This window comes from Apteryx rowi, unplaced genomic scaffold, assembly GCF_003343035.1.
Source record: "Apteryx rowi isolate R43461 unplaced genomic scaffold, aptRow1 scaffold_405, whole genome shotgun sequence".
In the NCBI taxonomy this organism is placed as follows: domain Eukaryota; kingdom Metazoa; phylum Chordata; class Aves; order Apterygiformes; family Apterygidae; genus Apteryx; species Apteryx rowi.
Window position 1 is genome coordinate 791,146 of NW_020450580.1, and position 26,158 is coordinate 817,303.

General features: G+C 40.2%; 2 protein-coding genes across 5 annotated transcripts in view; one reads left to right on the top strand and one right to left on the bottom strand.

Moving 5' to 3' along the window:
* EEFSEC (eukaryotic elongation factor, selenocysteine-tRNA specific) overlaps positions 1 to 327 on the bottom strand; it is a 132,827-nt gene extending 132,500 nt beyond the window's left edge. For all 4 annotated transcript variants that reach the window (XR_003255156.1, XM_026075479.1, XM_026075481.1 and 1 more), the window contains exon 1: positions 15 to 327. Coding sequence is in view for 3 of the 4 variants with exons in the window: in XM_026075479.1 (XP_025931264.1) it covers positions 15 to 300 (286 nt within the window). In the remaining variant the exon portion in view is untranslated. The remainder of the gene's footprint in view (positions 1 to 14) is intronic.
* A 6,251-nt stretch (positions 328 to 6,578) lies between these two features.
* Positions 6,579 to 24,028, top strand: RUVBL1 (RuvB like AAA ATPase 1). The gene is made up of 11 exons (XM_026075512.1): positions 6,579 to 6,804; positions 7,352 to 7,438; positions 8,064 to 8,196; positions 12,309 to 12,460; positions 13,790 to 13,879; positions 14,731 to 14,880; positions 16,227 to 16,290; positions 17,496 to 17,694; positions 19,684 to 19,786; positions 23,033 to 23,124; positions 23,440 to 24,028. The coding sequence occupies exons 1-11, from the start codon at positions 6,664 to 6,666 to the stop codon at positions 23,597 to 23,599; spliced, it is 1,371 nt and encodes a 456-aa protein (XP_025931297.1). The 5' UTR covers positions 6,579 to 6,663; the 3' UTR covers positions 23,600 to 24,028.
* Positions 24,029 to 26,158: the final 2,130 nt, after the last annotated feature.

The window sequence follows — 26,158 nt, forward strand, 5'->3', positions numbered from 1 at the left end:
GGCGCGGCCCTTACCGCCGATGATGGTGCGGATGAGGGAGGCGTGCCCGGGGCAGTCGACCAGCGTGAACTGGAGCTCGCCGGGGCCCGGGCCCAGCTGCGGCGGCAGCGCCGTGCGCAGGCAGGAGAAGCCCAGGTCCAGCGTGATGCCGCGCGCGCGGCTCTGCGGCGCCCGGTCGAAGGCGGCGGTGGAGCCGGTGGTGCTCAGCGCCCGCGCCAGCGCCGTCTTGCCGCTGTCGATGTGGCCCAGGACGCCCACGTTCACATTGAGGCGGCGGGGCGCCGCGGGCCCGGCGGCCATGGCGGCGCTGCACCCGGCCGGTCCGCTCCCAACAGCGCCCCTGCGGCAACGCGGGCGCCGCCGCCGCCGTTCCGGCCGCCCGGGCCGCCGCCGCCAAGCGCCTGCAGCAGCCTTAAAGGTGCCGCGCGGCGGGACGGCACGGCACGGCACGGGGGCAGCGGCGGCCCGCGCCGAGGGAAGCTGCCCCAGAGCCCAGGCTCCTCGTCGTTTGGGGCTCCCCCGCTCGACGCCCGGCGGCCGCCCCGTCCCCGCCGCCGCGGGAGCCTCCCCGCCGCCTCCCCAGCCGCTCGCCGCCGCTGCCGGCCCCGCCACCAAAGCCCCCGGGCGCCACGCGGGTATCGCCGCCGCGGCCCGCGCCGGTTCGTGACTCGAGGGCTGCTCGGCTCGAGGTTTGCGAGGATACTCCCACGCTTACCCGTTACTTTAACACACAAGTTGTATTCGCTCTGGAATCTGATTTTCAAGTGACACGGACTTTGTACCAAAAAGCAACATCAAACTTTGGCAGAATAACTCCCTTTTTACACTTAATCACTAGTTTCCAGGTTTGCATAATTCCTCTTCCTGTAATAGTATTTATATTACATAGGATGCTTCCTAAGAATCATACCATGACGGGATCAAGAATAACCAAGATGATCAACAGTGCTAAACAGGTCTGCTGCAAATGAAGAAAAGGGACAGACAGCCATCTCGGAGGCCGAAACGCTCGAGAGCTTTGGAAGGGCTAAGGGAAGGTGAATGTCACTGCTTTGAAGCACTTGGCTTTACTGATATCCCAGAAGACACACGGCCAAATGCATTACACAGGCAAACCTCAACTGTGCTTTGCACTCTCAATAGTGACTACAAAGTAATCCTAAATTCCCTTTTCAAATGATTATAGCAGTTTACAAGCCAAGTAAATGACACTAGAATTGTGTTATGGAGCTCCCATAGATGTCTTAAGTAAACTAACCTTGCGCTATATTCTACGCTTTTTTTTTTTTTTTGAGAAGAGCAATGTTGTTACTTTCTTGCTCCCTATATTCAGTAATATACATTGCTAACAGTATTTAGCATTCACATCTCAGTAACTAATGAAAAAAATTGAGCCAAAAGTGTAAGATGACTTGCCTAAGGTTATTCTCAGTACCACGGATTTAATTTAGGCTTTGACTCCAAATCCCAGGCTTTTTGTAACAAAGAAAGTTGCCTTATATAACAATATTTTCAATATGAAAGAATTCAGAGAGCTTTAAAACTGGATACAAATTATTCCTCCTTTCCAAACACCAAGAAGTCAAGGTGCCACAGTCAATGGTTCAGTCGTGGGCGGGGGGGGGAGAAAGACAGACAGGGGGGAAGGAAAAAAAAAAAAAAAAGGCAGCAGACATTCCTAGCTCTTAGTGCTATTTTATGAGACAACTATCTCCCTAAAGGAAAGAAATGAACTTACAAAGGCTACTGCCAATGGATTGAGCTAGCCTGGTTAATCGGTTTCTTGAGCAGAATAGTTCAGCTTGATGGGAGTTCTGTCATGGGAGCTGAATTAAGCATAATGTCACTTTTCAAACCAAGTTCCCAGGCTTTGAATAGTTTCCTGTTAAATCATCAGGCTTCATAGCTCATGAACACTTCACTGCCCTGAATGTCTCAATCTGTTATATCAATACATACTTGCAAAGTTAAGGGAAAGTATACATTTATTCCCATAAGAAAAGGCCCTACACAGTTATAATTCACATCGATATCACTATATCATATTACATAGCATTCATATAAGAAACATACTGCCTAGTTCTTTTTATCATTAATTATTAGCTTGTTCTGAACTCATCTAACACAGAAGGTAAAAAGATAACATTTTGGTCCAATTCCTAACAAAAGAGGCTTATGCATTATCCATCAGTCCTCCCAGCACATCTAAAAATACTGGCCATCTTCAAACAAGCTCTCACAAAGGACAGTGGTCTTAAAGATAAGTTTCTACATCTGTTGTGAAAACTGGCAACCAGGTAAAGGCAAGGTCCAGTTCAGTGGCCCACGCAGTGTAAGAGGCTACAGCATGAGTTCAGGTGTTACCCGTTTTGCTTGGACTACCAGCTTACCAGTGAAACAGAGCAAGAACTGCTTTTTGCCCAGGCAACTAGAGGGATACAGGACAGAACTCACGAACAAAAAAAGGAATAGTTTTTGTTAAGGGTATGTAAGGAAGGAAGACAAATCCATGGGAAAGTCAGTTTAATTCCCCTGCTCACATAAAGTCAGTTGCATTTCTTTAATAGCCTTATACTCTTAAAAGTGACCTGCAAGAAGGAGGGGTGTAAGGTGGGAATATGGGTTTGTTCTTATTTTTCTTCCTTTAGATACAGAAGAGACTTGTAAGTCTCTAGATAAGGCAATTGTCCTTGTGCAGAAGGGAAATTATTTTTAAATAACTTACACTTTAATGGAAAAAACATACGTTTGCTACGGGGACCACAGTTTTGTTGGTGCCACTCAAAACATACCTCTGTCAAGGAATTTACAGTTTCTGAATCTGACTTGGCGAAGCATCATCTGAAGGCAAAGCTCTTTGTAAGGTCAAGGTCCACATGGCGCCTGTAAAATGAATATACTTATATCACCAATAGCAAGGAGGAGAAATTTGATAGACATGAGCACTTTTATGTGTTTGGACAGTTTCACTGTGTTAGCTTAGAGTTTTAGAATTAGTTATAAATTTGGGAGTTAAGAGCATTTGTTAAGATTCATCACTCCTACTGCTTTGATGAAAAGCAGAAAAAGCTTCCAGCTCCTTTTGTGGGGCAGGGAAGGAAATCACACACAGATCTTGATATTACTAAGATGCAGAGGGGAAACATGGCAAAAAAATGAGGGAATCCCAACTCCTCCATATTTCTCTGCATCTGTCATGAAGCAACAAGTTTACAGCAGTTAGCTGTTTTCCTTGTTTTCTCTTCAGTATACCATTCCCCTTCCCAGTTCTTCTCTCCTATACTGAATTTCTTCCTTAAGAGTGTTCATTTTAATTGCTAACGTTTTTAAGGACTCATGGGAGAAAGGGCAGGAAGTCAGGCTTTTGGGATAGGGTAAAAATGTAAAGGTCATTCACACACTCACACACACATACTCTCTCTCACTCTAAAAATAATACACTATTTGACAGTTTCAGGATTCAGCATGTCCCATTGAAATTTGAAAGCTTATGTGAAACTAGGCCATGTCCTGTAACCTCAAACATTTAGTCTAGGAAAACAGCTCTCAAGTCTCCAGCTCCCACATCGGGTATCACATGACGTCTGTGCCAAATAAGAGACCTCAAACAGGGGGGCAAGAGAAACCTCGGTAAAATGAGTTGATTAAACCCGGGGAATAATAGTTCAGACTGTTAGCGACAGGTATTATTTTTCTGGTTAACTGGGTAGTGAAATATTAAATTATGCTCAAAGCATTTATAACATGAGATGGACAGAATGGCCTCACAACCTACTTATGATCCGTCTGTTGGCATGGACAAAGGAGAAAGATGACTCATGCCTTACAACAAAATTATTTTACCCTCCCCCTCTCTAATAAACACGTTAGCTATTAAAGATCACAAAAGTCACGTTAGGTTGAAGTTCACTATTTCTCAAGCTGATGCATCATAACTACATATCAGACATCAATTATAATGGATCATTTAAGCTATTTAAGTTCAGTTCTAAACTTTCCAGTAGTTCCACTTGTACTCTGCTCTTTCTGAGGAATAAACAATTAATCCTGTGTGGTCTAAAGGATTATTGTTTATTTTCTCTCACCTAAAAGTACTCCTTCCTGCTCTTTAACTGCATTTTCAGTATGGTGCTCAAAGAACATATGGAATGAGTAAATAATCAATACAATAAGATGTGCCAGACCATTCATAGCTTACGGATGAGAGAAAACCTCTTTATGTGATACCAGTTTGAGCAAGTAAGAGGGAAAAACCAGCCTCACTTCTGCCAAACAAACAACTGCTTACTGGTTCTTTTTGTATTGAAATATCAGCTTTTACTGCAAATACAAACCCAGACAATTTTCATAACAGTCTCTGCAGTCAGTACTAAAATTGTGCCTTCATCATGGCACTAGGTTTTATTTACTGAATAGAGATGGTCACTAGTAGCCTGACCGTTAGGCTCTATTCCAATTCTATTTTGGAGACATCATACTGCAATAAAAAATAAATAAATAAATAAATAGATAGATAGATAAATAAATAACACTTCTGCTTTTCAGTTTCCTTTCATGTTAAATGAGTACACTACTGACCTTTATCAAATAACCTGTAAATTGCATTAGTATTTCTAAAGTTCAAGATTCTTATGCAGCATATCTGATTGTTACATACATGGAATATTCCTCTTCTTCCTCTAAACTATAATGAAAGTTAACAGCAATTCTCTATCCCTGCCTTCTACACTTTTATACCCAGAATTCCACCACAGAGAAACAGGTAAATATTACTAAATAAACTTTGAAACACCATAATCTCAGAAATGGGCCCAGCCACAACTTCAAACAAGATAATAACATGGAACGTATGGACAGATTTCAGTCTAAGTTAACCAATGGCTATGTATTTCACCCACTACTAGCCCTTCCTTTTTAAAAGGAGGGCCATGTGTAGCAGAACTCTTGGAGAATTTGCTCATTTTTTTTCTAGGACTAGCAAAAACTTGAACTCTGACCAAACTTATCCACAACATTTGCAGCAGTTCAATGCACTAGAGAAATCAAAGCTGTTTATTTGCTCTTATACAAAAGAGAACCTGCAGATTAGTATATTAGGCATTTGTATTTTGTGACTAAGATAGCCCCAAAAGGATGCAAGGAGCCCAATAGCATATATACTTTTTAAATTATTTAATGGATAGCTTATATTTGTTAGGTTCAAGAGGAATTCTTAGCTAAACAGTCATATAAGAGATACCCTTACAAATGTGTTGAACTACATATGTGTGTAATTATATTGTAATTACAATTTAAACTAGATTATGTAAATATTAATTGATAGAACAAGTTACCAGGAAAAAAAAAAAAGCAACAAATAGCAAAGTCTTTTCTTTACCGAGTGACAACTAATGGAAGCCCCTAGACAAAAAGGGAACAACTAAGAGTGTTCACCAGGCTTCTGCAAACTGAAACACAACCCATCGGCCCTAGAAGCCCCTCTCCTCTCTCATGCTATCATGCAGCTGCTTTTGCAGTTCTCCCTGGCAGGCTACAGAGGAGTATCATCCCTGGCACTGTCCCTTTGCACACCGGACGGCAGCTCAGCATCACACCATGTCCATCCACTAGCCTGGGACGTTGCAAACACAGGCACTGTTTTATAATCAGATGCACAAACCACAACATATTCACCAGAAGCGGTTCCCCTCTTTTGGGGGCCAGTAATCCCAGCATCTACAAACAGGGGTGATAAACACCAGTTTGTCACTGGAATAGCAGGTTTGAGGATGCTGCCTGATTTCAGTGAGCAATGTCCACCCCAGGCATTTAAACATCACATAAAAGATGCGGCAGAAATACTGCTAGACCACTGCCTGCATCACTAGTGCCATAGGATATCAGGGTATAAAAGCTGCAGCCTCGCGGAGCTGACAAAACAAGGGCAAATTTTGCAGCTACCTGTTGAGAAGATGAAGTATTCCTTCCTCATTTCAGGAAATCATAAACCCCCCAAAGGGTGTTTTTGGTCTAGGTAGAGCACGTGTATGCTGTATCAAAGTCAAGTTAAAACCACAGCGGCTTACAGAAATGCTTTGGGTATACAGAAAAACCATAATTATTTCTCAGTTACACGGATAACTGAAAGAACTCAGTGAAAGGCACCTGGCAGATAAATAGCTACGCTGAGAAACATCCAGCGAGGGCTCCTCGAGGAGGACCCCGCGGAGGAGCCCCCACAGGGCAGAGAGCAGCGCTAGCTCCGGCCCCAAGCTAGAGCAGCGACGGCCAAGGCGCCCGGGCGGGCTGCTGAGCAAGGAAAAGCTGCATTTCCCCTCCGGGCGCGGCGGTGCCCGCTCGCCCCCTCCATCAGCCCCTGCTGCCGCTGCCGCTGCCGCCTGCCTGCCTGCCTGCCTGCCTCCCCCCGGCCCGGCCCGGCCCGGCTCTTCCGCGGTGCCCGCGCCCGGCCGGACCCTCTGGAAGCGCCACACACGGAAGTGGGTGGACGGACTCTAAAAGAAAAGCACCCGCCCGCGGCGACGGGCAGGCTCCGCGCCCAATGAGCATCGGCAGCGGCGGCGCGGGGGCCAATCGGGCGGCGGGGCGGGCCGAGGCGGCCGCGCGCCGGGAGCCTTGGTAACGCGCGGGCCGCGTGCGGGGAGCGCGGTTCGGGGCGGCTTCGCCATGAAGATCGAGGAGGTGAAGAGCACCTCGAAGACGCAGCGCATCGCCGCCCACAGCCATGTCAAGGGGCTGGGGCTGGACGAGAGCGGCACGGCCAAGCCGGCGGGGGCCGGGCTCGTGGGGCAGGAGAACGCGCGGGAGGTGAGCGGGGGCGGCGCGGCCCGCCCGAGGTGGCGGCCCGGGCGCCCCTTCCCCTTCACCGGCCCCCCTGTAGCGAGCCAGGCCCTACTCGGGCTCCTCCGCCCCCTCCGCCGCTGCGCGGGAGCGGGGCGGGCAGCTCTTGTCTCACCCGGCGCCCCGGGCAGGCGACGGCTGGCCCCGGGCCGATGCTTTAGCCCTTCTGCCGTTCTGCAAGCCACAGAGTCGTTTCGCGCTTTAATCTTAAACCTTGGCGTGTATGTGTAATCCTGGGAGGGACTGGGGCATCCTAGGACTGGCAGAAGTCTGTGCTCTTAGATTCGAGTTTTGCTGCTTGTGACTTTTTTCTTAATCTCTGCAGCAAATGCAATGATTGTAAGAAGTAGGTCTTCCCGATCTTGCTTCACCTTTTTGCGCATAAAACTGAAATCCTTTTTAATCTTAGTAGATTCGTAAAACCTAATATTTCTGAATACTTTAAATAACATGGGAATGAAAGATACTATAGCAAAACGTTTCTTAACAATTTAAATGTTTACTTTATTTATAGGCTTGTGGGGTTATAGTGGAATTAATCAAAAGCAAGAAAATGGCTGGCAGAGCTGTGCTGTTGGCAGGACCTCCTGGAACTGGCAAGGTAATATTTCTCTTTTGATATGGAGTAAAGCATCCCTAAATTATTTTAATTCAATTTGTTGTCAAAACCATTGTAGGGCAGTAGTTACATGAGATTTTCATCTACTGATAGTTTTTTTCATAATTGTTTTGCCATGATTTCTTGCCTTATGTTTTGATTTTTGCCATGTCATCAGCAGTGGCAGTATCCAGTGGTTTGTTCAGGCATCATTAGTATGAAACTATCTTATAAAAATTACCAAACACATATTTAATGTGAAGTCGAAAGAAAAGTCTTAGAAGTTAATTTAGTATTAAAAGCCTTAAAAGTTTTTACCTTGTTTTGTTTTCCCCCTGTTATTTAAGGTTTATTGCCTTTTGCACCGGGTGCCAAATTCAAATGCTTGGTATTGTTTAAATAAAGTGCTTTACAAGTCCGTGATAAAAACTACTTCGTATGTGTTGAATTTGTTTGGTGTGGGGTGGTAGTTATATGTGAGAAGTCTGTAAGTCAGACAGAACAGGCGCAGTATTAAAGTGATGGTTTGAATGAAATAAGATGTGATGCACAAAGTTAACGCTGTGGAGAAAGAATCCTCTGTTCTCATGAAAAAATTAAGTGCATAATTTTTTTTTTTCTTTTTAAGACTGCTTTGGCTTTAGCTATTGCTCAGGAACTGGGGAGTAAAGTTCCCTTTTGTCCTATGGTTGGAAGTGAGGTCTATTCCACTGAGATCAAGAAAACAGAAGTCCTAATGGAAAACTTCCGGAGGGCAATTGGTAAGTTTCAGAAAAAACAGAAGAATTAAGTATTTGTATGATTCTGGTTTTGTTTTTGCCCAGTAATCTAAAAAAGAAAAGCTTCTAAGTGGCCTTAGTGGGTGTCAGATCACAGTTTGTTCTTCTTCTCAGTGTTCATCTTAATTAGATGAACATCTTCCAGACCTAGTGGAATGTGTCCGGTTTTCTGCATATAAAACATAATTTAGACATTGTGTCCCACAGTTATTTTGGTTCATTCTTCTTCCCCAGACTCTCCTCTCATCTTCCAGGTTCATCTCGTGGTTTTGCGTGTGGGTCTCAAAAAAGCTGAAAGAAAAGCTGTTTTAGTTTTTTTGTGTTAACAGAAATATTGGTAGACAGCAAAATGCTCTCTCCTTTCTTCTTTAATGATTTCATCCTACTAAGCAAATAGTCTTAATCAGGGACTCCCAAATGGCAATGTTCAGGCTGACTTACTGTTCAGATGAGCACAAAGAAAGTTCAGTGCCAGCAAAATAAATACCTTAACTTAATATCTTCTTCAGTTCTAGAGGAAGATACAAAGCTTTTACAAACTTGATGCAAGTTGGTTACATTTGCAACACAACCTCACTGAGTATCTAAAATCTCTTATATGATTGCTGCTGACAGCTGATAAATGCAGTTAGAAGTGGACCTTGTTTTATGAGGATTGCCTAAAGATAGCCTAATTGATTTTAGTACTGAACATATTAGCAGTTAATTTTCTTGGCTTCTGTACCACGATTCCCCCCCTCAGACTTCATCTAAGTATTTGGTGGCAGTAAGGTGAAGAAATCTCTCGGTGCAACCAAACAAAAGTACTCCATTGACTTTCATAAGAAAGTAATTTTCTATAGTCTCTGGGCTTCTAGTTACCATGAATCTGGCAGGGCTTGGGGGAGGGAAGCTAGAGACTGAATAGTCTGCGATATTTCCTTGATGTGATGAAGTTCCCTGTCAGAGATTTTGAAACTTGAACCAACAGATGAAACTTATGCCATCTGTGTTGTCATTTCTAGAGATAGCAGTATTTTAACTCTCTCTGGTTAACAGCCAGCTACATTGTTAGTTCCCTGCATTCCCTGAATGTCAGTAGAGAGAAACTTCTAAACAAATATTGGTGTTAATGAAAGATGGAACTTTTTATTCCTTTCTGTTGAATTCTCTGTCACATTTTCATAACACAACCTTTATTGAAAAGAAAAAAAAAATCTCAGAAATATTTTAAGGGACTAATAAGCACTGTTTTTTGCAATGAAACACTTCCAACTGTTTTTAAAATTTATCAATTATGTTTCAGTTTCATTGCCTGGTAAATAAACAATTTAAAAGGGTACATTTTCTGAAAAATTCTGTATGCACAGTGAAACGTCAGCTGTGACTGGGTGCAAGAGAAACTTCAGCTCGCATGTCAGTTGGTACCTAATGTATTGAGTTAGTTTATATATCTTTTTGTAGAATGCCTTATCAGCAGGTTGTATATTCATCATCTATTGCTCATATCGTGCATTTTGCTTTCGGGTGAGTTAGCCGTCTCAGTTTATAAATATGATTGGGGTGCTAACATCAGTCTCTCATGTGAAACTTTTTTCCTGGAAACAACAGAGTTTGACTGGTTTGGACTCATTGCTGTATAAAGACACAGGGGTGACTCAGAGTTTACTAAAATTCTTGGCCATGATAACAGTAAATCTCCGGACAATGATTCCAATAGTAGTATTTGTCTTCTTTCAAACTGGTTTTCAGCTTAAGAATTGTTCTACCAGAATTATTATTGTTGGGAGTCTTCTAATAGTAGACCAGACATAGTCTAACTGCCAGGCACTGTTTGGGTATAGTAGAGCGTTTATGGTATGTAAGAAACATAAAAAGACAGAGTGGGAAATGAAAAGATGGAGTTGTCATACAGGTTAAAAAAACTTCGACAGAGAGTGATTAATCCTGTATAGAGCTTATTAGCAGCTGGCAAGGATGTTGACAGTAGCTAATGTTAGAGCTCAGTTGCAGTGAAAAATAACTACTGGAATAGTCACTTAAATAGCCTATCTGTTCCCTGTATCTCCAGACTGTAACTGCCAGTAAATCAAACAAGCACTATTTAACTCCATACAGTGCTATTGAGCCAAACCAAGAAATATTCCACAATTTCCTCCTTAAACTCATGCTTCTGTTTTGTAAGTAAGAAATGTCCTTGTTAGTTACAGAGCTCTTTGGAAGTGAAGTTCATAGCTGATACATGCAGATTCATCTGAAAACAAAGGAACAGCATTGATTACCTTTGTTCAGATCATGTTCATCTGTAAATATCTTTTATGGACGCATCTACATGAGTGCATTAGTTCGGATCAGAGTTGTGCTTCTGAAGCAAATCTCCAAGCTGTCCCTACTGCCCCAGCGTTGGTTTGCACTGTGGAGCAGAGTCAGGGTGTGTGAACCGGATTCTTTTCAGATGAAATTGAACTGGAAGATGTATTTTGCATGTTCCTAAAGCACTCCAAACACAAATGGGCTTCCAATCTGTGGGACCAGAAAAGAGCTGAGGCTCAAAGTTTAAAAAACAAAAAGAAAGGAAAAACAAACCTGTGAATGTCCAGTTCTTAGCACCAGTCATTTTACTGTACAGATTCATGTATTGCTTCACACTCCTTGCTCATGTAGCCTGTGTGATGCAGCATTGTCTAGGTCAATTTTGTAACTCAGAGGTTTGTTATTTTTTTTGTCAGATGTTTTGGCATACATGAAAAACATTTTAAAGTTTACTAAAGTTAATTTATATAATGCTTTTTCATGTAGTGCTAGATAAGAAAAAGCAAACACTTCTTACCTAGAAACTGTCATATTATTCACAATTAACCTATTTCTCACATTTCAAATCCTTTTCTTAATTTGGGTCCAGTAGAGGGAGACAGACTCATATTTGTCAGTCCTTTATATTTGCCTATCAGCAACTCAAGATTACTGGTGAAGTGTCTGATCTATTTCAAAGCAAAATGACAAGTTATGGAACAAGGAAAGTTTTATAAGGTCCTAATAACCTCAGACTGTGCAGGATGACTTCCTTATATCTTGTTACAGTCCATTCATTATTTTTGGTATGGCATGTGTGTCTCATAAAATACTGACTTTATAGAGTCTCTTCAGATGTGGATTCTTTGAACTTTCTTGCAGTTGGAACCTCTGCATACTGTAGTGGTGGTGGTGATGACAGTGGTTTTTCTTTGGAACACTCTAACCATAAAACTCTCTTCAGCTCTGTATTATTTACCAATTTAAAATAACTTCATTAGTTGATTATAATAGTTGTGACTAGCATAGAAAATATTCAGATACTTGGATTTCTCAACCAGCTCAAAAACTACAAAGTAAGAATGTCACTGTCAATTATTTTGAAATAGTTTTGTATTTGAACTGTAGCAGATCCTGTTAAACTTTATCTAGCCCATCTTTTGCTATTAAGTAGAAAAATATTTTAAATGGTACAGTAACTTTTTCTGAAGAGGTTCTAATACAGTACCTATTAATCAATTTATGTTATTTTTAACTTAGTTGATAAAATTTAAGGGTTTTGTGAAGTTACTTTTTCTTTCTGCTGTTTTTTTCCCCACTTGTCAGGGCTTTTCTGAGAAGAGGTAAATTCACAAGATTCCCTATTAAATTAGTATTACTGATCTTTAGTTTCAGAATTTTGATGAACTGCTTCTGTTTCTAGTGTATCTAAACAAATCAAGCAAATCCCTTCTTTTGGGGGAACAAATCAGGCAAATCTCTTTTGGGGCATGAACAAAGTGGGGATATTGACATTTGCTTCAAGAACTAATAATAAAGGACAGAAAGAGAACAAATTCTTAGAGCTTAGTAAATTGTTTTGCAGGTCAGAACTTAGGCTGAGCTTTCCCTCTCATGACATGGGATGAATATTCTCACCTAGAATAGAACAGTAATTGATCTTTCTACTTTTGAAAAAGTAAAGAACTACCATCAAATGTGATATAGCCTAGTAATATGTTACATTCTGGTGGCATTAACGCAGCAGACTTCTAAGTGAGAATAATTACATGTATATGACCAACGATTTGCGTTCAGAAACTATCCTAAACAATTTCTTGCAGGGCTGAGGATTAAAGAGACCAAGGAGGTTTATGAAGGAGAAGTCACAGAGCTAACTCCATGTGAGACTGAAAATCCTATGGGGGGATATGGCAAAACCATCAGCCACGTAATTATAGGACTCAAAACTGCAAAGGGAACTAAGCAGTTGAAGGTATGTATAGTAGAGTCTCAAAATTTTCCTTCAGTATTTCAGATCTGTGTCGTCTTTTTTTAGCAGCTCTTGTCTCCATTTTAAGCTCTTGATATCCATCTCGGTAGAGAGGGGATGCCAGGAGCTTGTTTCTTTTGCTAGACAACTTTATCCTGCTTCTGAGCATGTACATTTATCCACTTTATCTAAAATATTTAAATGGTAGTCTTGTCTCCTCCTAATTGAATTGTGGATAACTCCATAGTTCAGGTAGCAGTCCCTTTTATTTTTCTGTTCGGCAGCACACGCTTGTATGTCTTTGGTGAGTCGAAGGAGAGTTAAAGCACAAAGAGATTCTGAATGGTTTTACAGCATTACTAGCACCATAGAACAAAGGGGCTGAGTTGAGAAGCTGGACTCAGCTTGAGAACCTGTCTCAGTCTGTGATATGTTTGCGCTGACCACAACTGTAGCTTCATGCTCATGATAACAATTGTACAAGAAAGCTCGTTTGGTTTTATTTTTCTTATACTCAACTGAATTTTTGAGGATAGTTTCAGTAAATCTTGCCCACTTCAGTGTAAAATGTTCTTTCTGTCACATCCCTTCTTTCTATGGGGGGAGATATGCTCTACTGAATATGTGATGGAAAACTAGAAATTGAGCTGGTATGTTGCCAGCTCAGACCCACTTTCCCGTTGTTTCCTTGTACAAGTCTCATACTCATTTTACTGACAGGGAAATTAAACAACATGGAGAGAGAACTGAAAGCTGTCCCTGTCTGTTAAGTATCAACTTGCATTTGTTCACTCTGAAAACAAGAAAATGCAGAGCAAAGATGAATAAACACATACTAAGAGAAACAAAAGCATCTAATGTATTCCACATCGTGTTGCTCTCCCTTACACAACTCCACAGAGGATATGTGCTCTTAAGAGATCAAGTAGCATGATCTGCTCTAGGAGCAAGAGCCAGATTTTTTATAAAACTTGCTAGAAAGCAATAAAGTGCCACATCTTATGTATGAACGTATTGCCACATTATACAATGGCATACTTTAATGATACCAGTTACTATCATAAGTTTTTGGCACTTATGTCACCTCCTTCAGACAGCAGTTATTTTCTGTAAGAAAATAAGTTTTCTGCATCTTCTTTCACGTATTACAATAAGTTTTACTCTATTGATACTCCAAGTGTTAAAGCTTTATAAAATCCTAGATGTGTTGTTGGGGGTAGTTGCATTTTAATTTTGTCTGATGGGAGGGACCTTTAGGTTAAATTTCTTTTCCTTGATTACCATAATAATATGGAGCTGTTCTGATTAACCATGAATTTTACTTGCCTCCAGCTGGACCCAAGCATATTTGAAAGCTTGCAGAAGGAGCGAGTGGAAACCGGTGATGTTATTTACATTGAAGCAAACAGTGGAGCTGTCAAGGTAAAAGCAAGAATAGTTCTGCACTTCCAGGCAGGTTGATGTATTCTTGCAGATTTTTCTCTCCTTTTGTCAGAAGGCTCTCTGATTTATTAACCTTAATTGACATGGAATGGTTACATGAAAGTTTTAAAAAGAGCACAATGTTTTTCTTATCTGAAGAGAAAAATATCTCTTGCACCAAAAGAATGTGGTCATCTTGTTCACAATTAAGGTCATCTGGCAAGGAAGCTATCACTGATGCTGCCTGGATGAGTTTTCTTTTCTGTAAGATCAAGACATCTTTAAGGGAACGGGGGAAGAAAACCCCAAGCAACTTTAGTCATTTTCAGGCTGACATGTGCAGTATATTTAATCTTTCTTTTATCTTTCTGGTATTTTCTCCACAAGATATATGCATGTAGAAAGGAATACTGCATTAGTTAGCATTCTTTTCATATCTGATTTAAAATGTAGTGTACAGCGATACTTGCTGTTTAATGGATGAGCATAATATTTTGTATCATATAATAAATCACCCACCTACAAAAGAGTCTTGAACAGTTCTCCAAATCTCTAGTTAATCTGCTGGATTTGTCCTTTAGTGAGAATTGCATACAGTTAAAAGAAGGGGAGAGAAGAGTGGAATATTCTTACTACTGAAAATATCAGGTATTTTTCAACAGGGTTTTTGAGCTTTGATCAGTAGATAGGATGTGCCTGTTGCTAAGCAGGGAGTGGAGCATCTGAATCGTCAGCTGAAGCTTGTCAGTACTAGAATTGTGAACCAAGTCCTTTATCAAGTTTGTGTCATTCAAAGTTTTTGCGTTGAATCTAATTCTATACCTGGGTTTCTCTTCTTTGCCTTTCCTCAGAGGCAAGGCAGGTGTGATACCTATGCTACGGAATTTGACCTTGAAGCTGAAGAATATGTTCCCTTGCCAAAGGGTGATGTGCACAAGAAAAAGGAAATTATTCAGGATGTCACCCTGCATGACTTGGATGTGGCCAATGCTCGACCTCAGGTATCTGACTCCACAGATTAAGTCTTTGCAGAAGAACTCTTTGACATAGATGCAATGGAGAGTTAGAATTAGGAGATGCAGAAAGCTTTGAGATATCCTAAATCATTACAAAGAGATTACTGTAGGAAAAGCAGTAGGTCTTACCTTGAAAGCCAGTCTAGTTTCCCTCTCTGTGTGGAGGACCTGTTGCAGCTGACTACAGCAGTGGCCTTTCCACACAGATTAGAGGCCATTGCTAGGTTAGCATTCATGCACCTGGTCATGTAACGTGTGTCAGAGTGCAATTCGTAACACCACAGAGAACAGTCTTATATCCGTAGAGGAGCTTCCGCATGAATATTTGGGATCCACTGCCTTCACAGTTAATGAATCATCTAGACCTACCTTTCTCCTTCCCGTACCATCTTCCCCCATCCCCTGCAAAAAGAATAGTGTGGGTTGCCACCAGGAAAAGAGATCATTACTTTCTATTTTGAAGGAAAGATGTCTAAGCAGTGAGGTAGCAACAGCCAGCAGGTCTGCATCATTTTATTTATCAAAAGTTCTGAACGCAGGTTAACTTCTTCTGCTCTGTATTTATGGTTTTGTGGCCATGAAAAGGAAACTGCAAGCACTTTGATAAATGGTCATTAAGTTTTGACTTTGCTGTAGATTCTGTTAATGTCCCTGCATCTCTCAGAAGTGTTTCATAACTTCTCATGAAACTCCCTTGTGATTTTTTTTTTTTCTTCAGTAGAGCTCTGCACATACTGCAGCAAGAAATCAAAAATAGGAGAATTACTGCTTGCAGTATCTTAACATAAACTCAGTATTGAGGAAACTCCACTTCTGTCATAAACAAAACCCAATGACAATACAGTATCTTTAAACAAAGGCTGACATCCCCAGTATGATATCACAACCACTTAACCTACTCCATTTCAAAATAAACATCCTTTTCCAACAAAATCACTTACGTGATAAAATCAAGGATAATTGTTCCTGTGTTGGCAGGTTTAACAGTTACAGTTCAAGCAGGCAATCCCAAGTCTCTGTTCTCTGACCCTGTCAGTTCTTGTGAACTTCTCTGGGACACAAATAGATGAATTTTTAAGAGGGTATCTCATTTTGGTCTCTTATGCTCTCCAAATGAGCAAGCCTAAAGAAAGGATCAGGAGGGAGCTAATTAAACAATTATGTTTAGAATATCACTGTAGTGAAGTGACTGAATCTTTGACAAGTAATCAACCTTTGCTGAAATAAAGTATCAGCTTCTTTAATCAATTTTTTGAATCACAAAATCCTTGTTCAGATGGTATATCTTCACTATCAGACCTCATAGTTGATCTGTAACTTTCTTTTCCTAGGGTGGGCAAGACATCCTTTCTATGATGGGACAATTGATGAAGCCTAAGAAAACTGAAATTACTGGTATGAATCCTAATCATATTTCTAGTCCAACATAACCTATATATTTGCCAATTAGAAAGGCATTAAAATGGAGTTATTCATGCAGCATCTCTAATGATGAATATATTCATAATATTCATAAATATTCAGATTTCATAAAGCAGTGACTTAGCTGCTAGAATTGCAGCAGCTAGACTCAGTAACATCATAGTATTGTTTTACACATGTAGTGTTACTCTATATACTGCACTCTGCATCCAGTGTCCTGAGGAGAAAGAGGTCAGAATGCTAGTGCCACCCCCCCTTCTCAAAATATTGCTGCCAGCGAGTGCGTGGTTCATGTTTCCTATGACAAGCCAAACTGAACAAACCACAACCAAAAAAAAAAAGAAAATCAAAAAATCCTTTGCATTCTTATGTGAAGCAACTGTGCTGTATTTCTGTGGAATACAAAAATGGCTCCTAGAAACTCCAGTATTGGTTTGGTTTTGCATTGACTCCTCCTTACCAGCTGCCTATCGACTTAAAGCTGTAAATACACTGCTGCTCCACCCACCTGCAGATCGTTGGAGAAAAAAGATCTACAGAAAGATCTATTCTACTTTTCGCTGTGAAAGAAAAGATGTTTCAATAAGTGACTAATCTAAATTCAGATCAAAGTCTGTTTCAATACTTAAGTTGAATGGTGCTCTTTTGAAGTATTTCCTCTGTTTCAGAGGTCACTTTGCCTATTCTAAAGTCAGACTTATCCATGTAACATCTTGCATGGCTTTGAGATCCATATGTTCACAGAATTTTTATACGGCCCTATATTTTTTGAATAAACACAACTGCTTTGCTGAAATACAGTAGCAATATTTTATTCTTTCAGTCATATTCTTTTCAGTCATGCTTGGAAACTTTGTTAAGTTGATGTTTGACTGACTTTCCCACCACCACCCTTGTTTCACAAGCAATGTGAGCAGACAAATAATCCTAGTTAAGTGTTAGAAATTCAGCTGAAGAATATTTTGTTGCACAGATGTCTGCCCAATACAGGAGTGAAACCATAGATCTTAGTTCGGTCTTAAATGCCACTGAATTGTAGTGTCACAGAGATTTGCCTTGTAAGGCAGCAAGATACCAACGCATGAGAAAATTTAAGGGGAATTTTGTCTTTGAGTCTTTCACACAGACCTATAGTTCACTAGCAGAACAACTAACATACTTTATTTTGATTCTGATAGACAAACTTCGAGGAGAGATAAATAAGGTGGTAAATAAATACATTGATCAAGGCATCGCAGAGCTGGTCCCAGGTGTACTCTTTGTAGATGAGGTTCATATGTTGGATATTGAATGTTTCACATACCTGCACCGAGCACTGGAATCTTCTATTTCCCCCATTGTCATCTTTGCTTCCAATCGAGGGAACTGTGTTATCAGGTAAGATGTCTGAAGTTGAATTTTCCAGCTTGCATTGTCTATAAACCTTAGAGTTAGCTGTATCAACAGAAGAAGTTACAATCTTTGAAGGCTTTTTGTCTCTGATGCTGACATCTGTGGTAATCCCCTGCATGGGTAATAAACTGCGTTGGTACCTGAAGGCTACTTGTGAGCTTTGTGATGGGAAAAGCATTTGATGCTAGTGTGGCTGAGTTAGGACAGAATGGAATTCCTCCTCTTATTTGCACTGACACGTCCCTCTAACAGCCTCTGGACAATCTATTTCCTGGGTGTTCTGTTACAATTACCTTTCTCACTGGATACCTTTAACACATCTTTTGTCTGCACGTTAGAAACATTCAAAGCGCTACAGCTACAAACTTCTAATATCATAGTTTCCTGCTTCTTCTGGGTCCTTTCACTGTCTCCTATCTTTGTTGCATCAGATTTCAGCTTCTTGTTCTCACTGTTAAAGCCTGTCATGATTTAGCCTCTTCTCACTCTTCATTCTTTCCTACTATGTTAGCCTAGCTTTTTCTATTTCTCTGGTCGTGCCAGCTAATTTGTTCTTCTTCTTTACTTCAGTTCATACCCCCACTTCAACATTTTGCACCCAGACAATGCATTCTTTGCATTTTCAGTAAAAGTACTCACCTCTTTCAGATTCTTCCTTAAGTTCTACTGCTAATTTGTGGTCTAGGTCTAATTATGTCTAAACAAGCTGTCATTAGCAAAGATTGCTACTCTTTAAATTGATTTAACTCAGCTGTGTAACCAGCTTCCCTCTTACTGACTCATCTGGTATTAATCTTTCTCTGTTTTCATTGCTTAAAAGTCAAGGTGATAAGCCCTTTAAAAATATTTAAGGTGGACATGGTGGTGCTCTCTTGGCCAATGCATGAAATGGCTGTCTTGTAAAAGGAGAGCAAAGAGAGATCTGTCAGCATGGATTCACTGCTGCTCTTGTTATGAGAAACTTGTGATTTATGAAAGGATGATATTTATACAATAGTTCTATCTAATGTTGGTAAGTTAAGTAAGTCCTTCAAAAGCAAGGTGCTTAACTGTGTACTACTACATCAAGTAGTTGGAGATGCTCTGATCTGCCTACTGATGGCTCTTAAAAGGCTTGGGAAGGGATTGATTGTCTGTAATACAGTTGGTTCTGTAACCTATTAAGAGAATGAATCTCTTTGGAGGAGAGAGCACCATCTACTGGAGACTACAGCAGGAGGTGATTGTAGGACATTTTGATCAATTTCCCATGGCGGACCATGACCAAAAAAGTGCCTAAATACTGGCACTGACTTTGGGAATGTAGTTGTCTACTAGCATTTTACCATTTTCATCTGAGATCTTAATAGGTCCTATGGAATTGGCATATTGTTCACTCTGACTTCCCAGCAAATCTTGGTTGTCTTGGAAGAGCAAGAGTTGATGCACCTGCAGCCTTCGTGCACAGAGCTCCACCTTCCAACTTGCTGGATTGCCAGCATGGAAAGTAAACCACTGCAGTATTCACTGGAGGGGATGGGGGGAGCACTGAACAGAGTAATGGCTTGCTCAGCGAGTTATTTTCCAAATGGCTGGTATTGCATATAATTTCTACTGATTTTGCTAAACAACTTAGGAAGAATGACTTGTTCCTTGCTGGAAGATACTTTGGAACATTATGTAAGATGTATGGTAAGATACAATATAGAGAAAGGTGAAAGAAAGCATGCACCAGCAAGTAAGCACCACCTCTAACTATTTTGAGCGACACTTTTAAGAGCATAAGAAATAGCATTTGTTTCCCTCAGGCTGTCCAGTTTGAACTCCAAACTAGGACATGTTCCCTGGCTGTGTATTTGGGGAGTGTGTCTCTATGGGAAGACACAAGAATTGTAAAAGAGCAGATGTGTTAGTCACTTATTACTCATTTTAGTCAAATGAATGTACAGAATTCAAAATAGTATCTGATCTCTTTCTGTTTGGTTTCTCCATTAGAGGCACAGAGGATATAGTATCTCCTCATGGAATACCACTGGACTTGCTGGACAGAGTGATGATTATCCGAACCATGCTGTATACACCCCAAGAAATGAAGCAGGTATACACAACATTTAAAGAGCTTCTAAAAACTCCCTGGCGTTCAAGTCTCTTGAGACAGCTAGTACATCTCTGTGTACACTGTTACTATAGAGCTGTTTGACTCTGCGTGGTTTGTGCACAGAAGCTTACCAATTCCTAAATGTATGGTGTTTTAGTAACTATTTACAATAAGTTGTTTAAAATTGCAAATGCAATTTGTTCTGGTGTCTGATTTCCACCCGCTTATGAGTTCTGTTGGTAAACTTGTCTAGAGCCGAAAGTGACATCTCGGGTCTCACTTGCATGAAACGGTGTGACTTGTTCGCTGACCTTATCTCTTACACAGATGTGCTTTCCATAGAGTCTGCAGGTTGCTTTTTCAGTTGTTAAGAAACAAAGCGTTACAGTTTAGGACCCTTGGTCCCAGGCCTCAGGCTGTTTCTCCACATAAGAGACAAGAGGGACTGTGGAATACAACTTTATGCACTGCGGTTTTTTGCCTCCCTGCTCTGTACTATAGCTCTTACCTTTGTAGTCTGTCTCCTGAAACTGCAAGGTAAATGTTTTTCATGTTCCTAGTCAAGTTTGGAAATGTAAGCGCGGTGAACGTTGCAGAGATACGCTTCTGAATGCCTGAAACTTTTCCTGTGGGGCCATCACAGCGTGTTGTGTATCGATTATAATGCTTGGGTGCCATTATGATGCATCAAGTCAAAGATCCCCCTCATTAGCGTCTCAATGCTGTGAAGTGACACAATGCAGGAGCCATTACGGTTTATCATGTCAATTCTTTGTATTATTTAAGAGATAGTGTCAATGGAGGAGAGCCTTGTCACAAGATAATAGTCTCCTGCTGCTGGATAAGTGCCAAGGTGAAGCCGAGGCATTTATCGAATATACACGGAGTGGCAAAGCTTCATTTCACTTGGTTTGAGGAGCTTTTCACATGCTACTGTTGTGAGCCATGCTCAGGACCATTTTTCTGTACCTAAAAGGATACTTTAAAGCACTCTGGTATAGATTACAGTGGAAGTAGCCAAGGGATTTAATAATAAGATTATGTTTTGTCTGTATACAAAACCAGTTTTAAAGTGTGACTTTCACTTAAAGCCTGGAGATTTTGAAGATTGTTGTCTGGACTTCCCCAAACTGTGGTGGATTTTGGCTAGTTAGAGTAGTAGGAGTATGTACTCTGATTTACTTTGTTAAGCTTTTTTTTTTAATATGTATATACGTGCGCGCGCACACGCACACACACACACACACATACATATAAAATACTTATCAGCTAGTGTGCTGTATTATCATGCCAGATAATAGATTGCTAAAGAGCTAATTTCTGAACTGTTCATTTTCAAACGAGCTGCTTAAGTGTTGTGATTTCTACCCTTCTTCACCAGTGAGGGGAAGGAATTGTTTACAGTAGCTTTTCTTAAAGCTAAAAATATTCCAGACATTGTCCCATAAATCATGTTTCCATAGTCATCTTCCCTTAAGTTAAGGTTTTCGAATGACTTTTCCCTTAGGAGGGGAGGAGGAGCTATTACACTTAAGTTTGTAACTAAATATAGCTATGGGGGACAGAAAGAAAAATAAATTTATAGACATTTTTATATTTTTTGCTCTGATTTCCTTTTCATTCTAGGAGAAGTTTTCATTGGTGATGTTTCTGTGTAAGTGAGACTCTTAGCCCTGGATTTCACAGTCAATTTGATTTTTCAGCACATAACTGCCCATGTAGCTACTGAAAGTTTGTTCATAACCAGTTCAAAATATTTCTCTTTGTACTGATAATGTAGAAATTACATTGCGTAGCACTGGTCTGACAGTGCAGGATGCACAGTTGACTTAGCGCAACCAGAATAGGGAGAAAATTCACTTTTACATGCGCTCTAATCGGGTATTGTTATAATTAAACTCTTCTGCGTATGTGCCTGCTGTTAGATAGTAGAAGTTATAACTGGGACTTTTGTTCCTGGTGTGTTTCACCTGATAAATACTACTTTTCCTATTTCATAGTAGCTTGTTTATATATGTATTTGCTGGGTTAATGTCTTGGGCTCTGGTCCTTCTGCAAGGTTCTATGAAGTTGTTAGATTAAAAATTGTTATTATTATTATTTTTAAAGCTCTTAGAAAAGGGGCGTTCAAGGTGTCTTATTTCTAGCAGGAAGCGAGCACAAAGTAGCAGCATCTGAATGAATGGAAAGTGATGTTTGGTTGATATAGAAGATAGAAAAAGATCTTAAATTGTAAATTACAATTTGAAACAGCTTTTACCGTATTCTGTATTAATATCTTAGCACAACTTTCTGCCATTTCACACCCCTCTCTTTTACTCTGCTCCCTACCCTGCCTACTCTAGCGCATTTTTATGGCTTTAATTTAAACGAGTGCTTCTTGATATCTTGTTTACAAAGCTGCCAAAGTGAAAAATACCTGTATTATATGAGGCTTGCAGTTCCAGAGTTATCTCAGCACTACAACACAACATCATTATCCAGTCTGCCCCTTATCACTCAGCTGGTAATACGGACTACCGGGAGACTTGTGCCACTTTTGTTACAGCTTTATATGCTCGAGCTTATTGGTGATATCTCGCTCTCCAACTTTGTAAAGATCTTCAAGCTGGTACAAGCCTGAGACTGTTCTTGAAAGATTAGATTCTTCCTAGTGATTTTTTTTCTTCTTGCAGGGGTAGGTGAATCTTAGAAAGTAACTTTTTGATTTATTTTACCATCTTATTTGTCAGCTGAATAAAAAGTGTGTTGTGAGCTGCTAAGGGAAGAGCGTAGCTTTTTGTAGGGCTTGTTGGAGGGCTGCGCCGTATAGCAGAGGTGATACACTGCACGACTTGGAAACTGGTGCAGCTCTGTCCATAGGACTCCAGCTGCCAGTGTTACTTCTTGCATACTTTTTCAATTTCCTCATGTAAATTTTCATACTCTGCTTCTCATTAGTAGATATACTTAGCTAACCATGCAGAATTATCATGAGAGGTTACCAGACATGCTACTTCACCCACCTTCTATAATGATCAGTTTGTCAACATTATATATTGTCTATTCAAAGATTTAAAATTCTACAAATCTATTTTAGTTTGGTGGTAAACTACATGAGGATAACTCTGTCTCTTCTCATTTTACACCATATCTCATCTCTTAAGCTGACGGGGTTTCCAGACAATAAATTAAGTAGTATAGTATACTAATTATTTGAGCTGTTACCTGACTTTTGCAGATTCATTTACTCATTTATCCCAACAGATCATTAAACTTCGTGCTCAGACAGAAGGAATTAATATTAGTGAAGAAGCCCTAAACCACCTAGGGGAAATTGGTACAAAAACAACCTTAAGGTAAGTTGAGTCTGGTTGGATTTTCTCCATTCTATGTTAAGTATGACTGGGTCTAAAAGCACAGTAGATTAATTCATGCTTGGAAGTGTTTCCTGTACAGTAACACGTGATCTGTTAGAACAGTGTTATCGTTTAAAAGTAGTGATAATCCTCTCATTTCCTCGTTTAAGAAGTGTACATGGTAGAGGGTCTTGATGACCTTGTACTGCTGATGAAGACCCATGTGTATCCTAACAGATCTCCTAACCATACATATGTTCAATTCACTGGGCTGCACTGACTTGCAATTATTCATTCATCTGTGTTTGATCACAGGTATGCTGTGCAGTTACTGACCCCAGCTAACCTGCTTGCCAAGATTAATGGGAAAGACAGCATAGAGAAGGAGCATATTGAAGAAATAAATGAACTTTTCTATGATGCCAAATCCTCAGCAAAAATCTTGGCTGATCAACAGGAGAAGTACATGAAATGAAGAGCTTTTCGTACGTTAGATGCTTTGAAGTGGCTTGAACCTTTCCCCAAGGCTGGCTTATTAACTGAATGAGAAATGTTAATGGTTTGTCTCTTTTGGGACCGAAAATATTTAAATGTTGGACTGCTTTGTCAGGACAGAATTAACTATCAGGTGTTCCTATGTCTTTGTCAACAATAAGATGCTCCATGATGTTTGTAACATCTTACTCTCCCTTTTAGGAGTATATATGAAACAGATAGCTCTGGACCCATCAGTTTTGTTTGTCTTTAGATTTCGTTACAAAAGTGCTCTAACTGAAGTTGATGCTTAAGAACAGTCTATTTTCTTTATGAATTTTGTTTTAAAATAGTTTCCTTTTACAAATGAGAAATTTTTTTTGAATAAAAGTTTGTCTGAAGTGCTTTATAATAAAATATTTCAAGAATACCTGAAGCTTGCATGTGTTTGTCCTGGATGCCCAAAGAAACTGTCAAAATAAGCTGGAAATGAATAAAGTGGATCTGTAATACAAAAATGGATCTACCACTAAAGAAAGAAACAGTAACAGGACCTTTCCTAAGTGTTTACTTTTTTGTATGTTGTGTTTTTTCTTCCTGGAGGCATCCCTAGAGAATGCAGAAATATGTAATAGTAATTCTGTTAGTCCTATTTAAAACCTTTCTTCCCCAGTAACTTATCCCTTCCTTGGGTTTTCATAAAGCAGACTAAATAAAAATTGCTTTAGGTCACAGTCAGCATTTTTTTTTTCCCCACTGTGTTCTGCCCTGACTTTCTTGATCACCCAAGATCAAAAAAGTTTACAAAATAAAAATATATGAATATTCATATATAAAAGTTAGCAGAAGGATAATGAAAAGAAGAACCCCAATAATTAAAGTTTGAAATCCTGCTCTGTACGAACTTAGTCTCACTTTCTTGCCCAGGAAGCATGCTTCCTTTTGTAAAGCATAATTACTGATACTTTGATTGCTGCAGCACTGTTACGGTGAAAGTTTTAAAGATGAAAATCCTTCTAACGTTGAAATACAAGTTTATGTAACCACCTAAATGGATGAACTAGGAAACAAAGCATAGAAACTTTATAAAGTGACCAACCTTCCTTTCTTTATTAGAACCTTTAGTGATATAGACCACCTTATGTACACTTATTTAAATGAGCTTAATGCAATAGGTAGGGTGGAGAGGGAAGAAAAAAACTTTCCAGAGGAGCCCAGATGTGTGCATCTTTTTCCTTGTCAGCAGTTACAGGGAGGGTAAGAATTAACAGTATTTTCAGCTCTTCAAAAGCTAATCCACATTCATAAATGCGAAGCTTTTTAACAATTACCACACATAAGGCTACTAAGCCTTCTGTGACTCCTTCACTGAAAGTCATTAGTCCTCACACTGGAAAAAAAATCTCGGTAGTATTACACTTAACCAGACACTGGCAATTCCCCCCCCCCCTTTTTTTTTTTAGGTATAAAAACTCCGTTACTCATCTCACACTTTCCTTAACAGTTTTTCATTCAAGAGTTTCTGGTAGTGAGAAACACTAAAACAGTCAAAGAGTCCTAACATGCATGTTTATATACATTTCATTTACATGGCTTAATTGCAACGTATCAAATGTAACAAAGCTTCCTTGTTAACTCTAATTCTGAGTTGCAAACCCTAAGGCATAAGCTCAGTCATCATCTCCTTGGGGAAGGAATCCAGCTCCTGTGTCCTCACCCCTGTATGGTCTAGAGGCTCGTCTGCCTTGTGCTGTTTGTTTGTGAAAATTGCTAATGAGGTTTCAGCTCCAAAAATGCAGCCTGGCCAGCAGAGTCTGCTGGGAAAAGTGCGGAGTTGGAAGGAAGCTGGATGATTTGGGTTTAATAAGGTTTTGATCACATTCCACCATCTCAGTCATGTAAAAAACCTGTCCTATTCTTCAAAGTAATTTCAGTACTCTGTCATGCAACTCTGATTAGCTTTTGTACTTTATATAAGCCCTTCGCTACATCTGCAACTGAACAGCAGTGGCAGAGATATTTAATAAAGGATTTTTTTTTTGGTTTATCTTTCAATATTTCTGGCCAAGGAGCAATCCTGCTTTCGAACGTAAAAAGAGCTCTCCTACTGCCTCAAATGATTAGAGATTGTAGTTACATCATCACGGTAATTTCCATAGCATTTCTAAAATGTATTTTTACTTCTGCAAGGTTTGGCATGTTCTGTTTCAGTGCTGTGACACGATGGGAAGAGACCCACTGAAATGAGCTGCGGCATGGTCAAAAGTTAACTTTTTTTCCCCTGTTGCAGCTTGGAAGTCCTTCTTGGCAGTGATGAATGTAGTTATTTAAGAATATAAGTACCATTTTTCTTTCAGTTTTCTGAAACATCCAACTGATCAATTTAGAAGAAAGTTTGAATAAGCCCTAAATAATTCTGAATGTCAGAGCTGTTCCAAGTCCCAGTCAGAGTTTGATGGCATTGGCTCTTTCGCTGATAAATCTGCCTTCGACTCACACAGCAGCAAGAGACTGGTGCCTCCTGGAAACCTGAAATCTTGGGTCCACCGTTCCCACTGCC